The 5,334-nt window shown below is 43.8% G+C and overlaps 1 protein-coding gene across 1 annotated transcript; it reads left to right on the top strand.

Annotated features, from left to right (window-relative positions):
* Positions 1-2,206: 2,206 nt before the first annotated feature.
* LOC110538484 (galactose-3-O-sulfotransferase 2-like) lies at positions 2,207-5,119 on the top strand. The gene is made up of 3 exons (XM_021625334.2): positions 2,207-3,331; positions 3,620-3,937; positions 4,135-5,119. The coding sequence occupies exons 1-3, from the start codon at positions 3,213-3,215 to the stop codon at positions 5,042-5,044; spliced, it is 1,347 nt and encodes a 448-aa protein (XP_021481009.2). The 5' UTR covers positions 2,207-3,212; the 3' UTR covers positions 5,045-5,119.
* Positions 5,120-5,334: the final 215 nt, after the last annotated feature.

Here is a 5,334-nt window from a genome sequence, read left to right as displayed (position 1 = left end):
GATAACATCGACGAAGTATTGAAAATAAAACACCTGAATCTGACTTACATTGAAATCACCCTTCGCGAGTAGGTCCTTTCGAAGTATGTCGACGTGGGGGATGGGTGTACAAATTATTATAGAACAGCATTATTACACGTAGTAAAATAAGATCATGAGGCATCATTGTTGATAGTAGTCGTTGACAATAATAATAATAGCAATTGAGCTCTGTTTACATGCATTTTTCTATCTGAATAAAATGTGCAATGTCAAAAAAAACATTGACCGTTATCAACACAAGCAATATTGACTCGTTTAATAACCATAGCCAAAGGTGCTGTTTTGTAGATTGGCATATGTACAGTAAAAATATGATGATACAGGTTATTGAACTTAAATGCATAGGGACTAGAGAGAACTGGGTAGTGGTGGATAGTCGACTCCAAAATAATCGATTCCTCGACTCCTTGCCTGTCGACTCCCTTTCCTTGGTGTCAAGCTTCGACTCCTAAAATGCAGTATTTTTGCAATGGAGGAAACTATTTCCAGAAGAACACAAACTCGCATCTTTCACCGCAAAGAAAGAGCGAGGGGGAGATGGGAGGGGCACAGCCAGGCATGTCCGCTAGCAGGCAGAACTGTGCATCGGTAATCAAAATATGTAGGCTATTGCAATGTATTTCACAATTGCTTGCCTTGTAATGTCTCGCGCAAATTCACTAAGGTCAGGGCTATCAATGAGTAGGCTGAGCTATTCTACACGCACACACTAGCGTATTTCATAGCGAAGGGAAAGAGGAGCAGGCGAGGGAGAGAGAAGATATGGGCAGGCAGAAAGACCAGGCGCATAGGCTGTATCTTGGTAATCTGTATCTAGCTATGCCTCGTAAATTACCAAAAGTATATTAAAGTATATATTAGGCCGTCAGTGAGTATGGCTAAACTGATCTTCATAGTGCCAGTGAATTGAAGTTGAACATCGCCAAATGCATCAGTTAAATTAGGACTAAATGCGCTATAAAAATGATTGCCTATAGTTTATTTAATGCAACTCGGGCTGGCTTTTGATGACCTAGGTCAGGGCTCCCCAACCCTGTTCATGGAGAGTTCCTGTAGGGTTTTGCTCCAGATCCAGTTGTAGCCTAACTTGATTCCGTTTATCAAGCAGCTAATTATTGAATCAGATGCGCTAGATTAGGGTTAGAGAGCCCTGTCCTAGGCAATAGTTCGCAAAGCAGGATCCCCGCTGAACTTTATGTAAATGTAACATTCACGTTCTCACCCATATACACAATCAAACGTGTATATACCGTTCAGCAGCTGAAATCAGCAGGATGTGGGGCATTGTTATTAGGAAGGACGTCATGAATGGATCGCAAAAATAATGGTTATGATCACACTTCATCAATATAAATATTATGGGGAGACCTATATTTTTGTCAACGCACATACTTGGATAATAATTACAAAACCAACGTCTCTAGTAATACCCGTCCGAATAGGGCTATAACATGTCAAATAATAGGCATCGAGAACAGCATCAAGAACAGCATCGAGTGCACAGTATCATTGCATGGGATCCGTGGAGGCTGCACACGGAAGAAATATCACTGAAATAGTATAGATGTAACTTCTTACACATCACCTTCTATATTCAAACAAAATAGTAATTTAATATGCAACTGGTAGGCATCATGCTCTTGCCAGTCCTCTGAAACACAAATATAATCTTCCTAGTAGGACTGTAATGATGAGGTGGTGCGTATGTGTGTGTGCATCCGTTTCAGCGTGTTTTTGGAGTTGAGTAAGAGTCGAATAAGTGGCGACTCATTTCGACTCCGATCACAGGAGTCGGAGTCGACTCCAAAAATCCTGAAGTCGCGCACCACTGGAACCGCGTTCATCAGGACAAAACCTTTTACCTTATTGTATTTGATTTAACCTTTAACTCGGCAAGTCAGTTAAGAACATATTCGTATTTACAATGACGGTCTACCAAAAGGCCTCCTGCGGGGACGGGCCCTGGGATTAAAAATACAAAATAAATACAATATAAATATAGGACAAAACAAACATCACAACAAGAGAGACAACACTACATAAAGGGAGACCTAAGACAACAACGCAGCAACACATGACAACACAGCATGGTCGCAGCACAAAACATGGTACAAACATTATTGGGCACAGACAACAGCACAAAGGGCAAGAAGGTAGAGAAGACAACACATCACACAAAGCAACCATCACTGTCAGTAAGTGTCCATGATTGAGTCTTTGAATGAAGAGCTTGAGATAAAACTGTCCAGTTTGAGTGTTTGTTGTAGCTTGTTCCAGTAAAGATTTTGGCCAACGTTCAGATATAAATGTATGATGTAGAACAAATATTTAGTGTATAGAATCAGGTCTGCTCTAGTCATGGCATTTCTATCTGCAACGTTTTTGTAATGAACATGGCCTCCTCACAGGAGGGTAAGGGTTACCCGTTTATCACCGGTTTTATTATGAGCCAATAGTATCTTGACATGTAGCATTTTAACCAATTGAATGATAATGCACATTAAGGGTCGATGAGGAAAGCAACGCCCCCTCCAATATCAGACCCGTCCCTTTCAATGAAAAGCACTGTCAATGTGTTTGCCACAATCATATCAGACAATAGTGAAATACCATAAAAACAAGGGTGTCATTAACTTGTTTGTAGATGTGTAGGCTATTATTAAAATACATTTTCATTGTTGCACACCTTGATTTAGGCCTAGGTGGTTTTACTATTATTTGTGTTGGGGAATTTTGTGTTCTTATTTATTTTAATTGTATCTAATTTATTGTATGTATTTATTTTCCTTAATGTCCTTGTCTCTTGTCCAATTTAGCTTTTAGTATTTGGCATCCCTGATATACAAAAAGTGATTGCTGCTCTTAACATGTGAATAAGGACATTAGCCTTGTCATATTGCAGTTGCACCTTACACAACAGCAGCAAAGCTTGAGAATAGACATTCTCAAATCTTATGTTAGTCAAAAACTCAATCATGGCTTCTTGGCTGGAGAGTTGCTGGCTGGCTGCGTGACGTCTCACTGAGCCAGCTTAGAGGGTGAGGTCAGGTCTCTCAGTTTCTTTAAGCTCCGGAACCCAGTCTCACCTTCAAAGTCCCAGAGCCTATTTTCCATGCTAGGAGGGAAGAAGGTTCCAGAGGAAAGTGTTTCGGGTGGGCCACAGAAAGGAGATGACCCTCCGCTGGTTGTTCACCCAACTTTGGAGACACCGTGTGATGGGTCTCCTGATGGCTTTGTGTGTCACCTTGTTACTCATGCTCCTGGCTACTCAGTCATTGCAGCATCCAAGGTAAGGGACAGTCTGTCTCTCTCTTTCTCCCCACACCATTATGCACTGTCTGTAGCTGTAGGTGGTGGTAAAACTAATAGATTTAACTCAGTGGTTATTGTGAAAATGTACCAGAGAAACACTACATATATTTGCGTAAATGCATTACAGATTAAAAAAAACTTTCAAATACAGAACTGATTAATGAGGAGTTCTTTGTCATGGCATACAGCTAAGCTGCATAAGTTCTGTTGAGACTTTATTTACCTAGATGTCTGTTGAAATCCTCTCTCTTTCCTATGTCGAAAGCCACTATGGTGGGCACAAGGGCCATAAGGTGGAGGAGAAGGGAGCACTTTCCGACAATGCTCCTCCAAACACCCCCGTCCCATCTCACACTGCCCCTAACAGGAGGAAGGAGGTTCAGACACCCAATCTGCAGCATCAAAGAGATCCCAATGGGGACATCTTTATGAGGACAAGGAGGAGCCCTCCACCTGTAGCTTTCCTCAAAACACACAAGACTGGAAGCAGCACTGTCCAGAATCTGATGTTCCGCCTTGGGGAGAAGGAGAACCTCACTTTCGCCTTCCCCTATTACGCATACCAGTTCAGCTACCCAGATAGGTATGGGCACGACTACTATCTCCTGTAAGATACGGTTACCTCTATTCATCTGATGAGTAGATATGTTCTATTGCAATGTTCAGATGATCAAATATACTGTCAGGTCTCTGGTACATTTGGAGCCCCGCCATTTGGTGGATATTAACTGCAGATAACTTTCACTGCTTTTACATGTTTAACCTTCCTTATGGCTCCAGGTTCCGAGCAGACTTTGTAGATGAGCTGCCACCGGGTTCCTCTCAGTTCGACATGCTCTGCAGCCACATGCGGCTGGACCTGGGACAGCTGAAACAGGTGATGCCCAAGAACACTATCTACATCACCCTGCTGCGTGATCCTCTACAGACCTTTGAGTCCGTTTTCAGCTACTACACTTCCACTGTACCTGCCTTCACTCTAGCCAAAAAGGCAGCTGACACAGCTAACAGGAAGTCAGCCCTCTCAGTCTTCCTGGAGGCCCCAGAGTCCTACTGGGACCCTACAGAACCTGGGAATGGCCTAGCCAGGAACCCTATGAGCTTTGACCTGGGCCTCAGCAGCCAAGAGTGGAACGCATCCTGGCCCATGGAGCTGACTCAGCTGGAGGAGGCCTTCCAGCTGGTAATGATTGCTGAGCACTTTGACGAGTCTCTGGTTCTCCTGGGGGCTCTGCTGCAGCTGGAGCCTGAGGAGCTGGCCTATGTGCACCTGAATGTCCGCGCCCCCTCGGACATCACCCCGATAGAGGAGGACACCAAGGCCAGGCTCTGGGCCTGGAACAGTCTGGATGTGCTGCTCTACAACTTATTTCTGCAGGTGTTCTGGGAGAAAGCTGAGCAGTATGGCCTGGGGAGACTGAAAAGGGAGGTGACCCTACTGAGGGCCTCCACACAGAGGCTCAGACAGAAGTGTGTGGCCAGAGGAGGAGTGCCCCCTGGTGAGCTGGAGGACCTGGTCAGGCCCTGGCAGACCGACACAGTCACCATCCTGGGATACAAGGTACGAGGGAACCTGACTCTGCAGGAAGAGGGGCTCTGTGTGCGACTAGTGCTGCCTGAGCTACAGTACCACTCTCACCTGTATTTCCAGCAGTATGGCCATGACATGAGGTCCATACCTACAGACTAATGTGCAGCACTTTCCCTTTTAGATACTACACTGCTCAGAATTTCTGCTTTTGATGCATTTTTCCAATAAACCAGAAATACTAACATTGTTAGGTCTCTTTCCAAATGTATTTTTAAATGTGGATCTTGTTAAAATACTATAACGACCTTAATTCAACTCCTAGAGACCTAACCAAGAGATGAAGCTAAAAAAGGCATAGTTCAGCCATAATCTGAGAGGAAGTGGCATAGCTCTCTACTAGAAGCTTGAGGACATTATTTTAGCTATAATCATTACATTTTTCAGTAAAA

Source organism: Oncorhynchus mykiss, chromosome 12 (assembly GCF_013265735.2).
Source record: "Oncorhynchus mykiss isolate Arlee chromosome 12, USDA_OmykA_1.1, whole genome shotgun sequence".
In the NCBI taxonomy this organism is placed as follows: domain Eukaryota; kingdom Metazoa; phylum Chordata; class Actinopteri; order Salmoniformes; family Salmonidae; genus Oncorhynchus; species Oncorhynchus mykiss.
The sequence above is the reverse complement of the archived record's forward strand: the minus strand, read 5'-3'. Positions and strand labels throughout refer to the sequence as shown.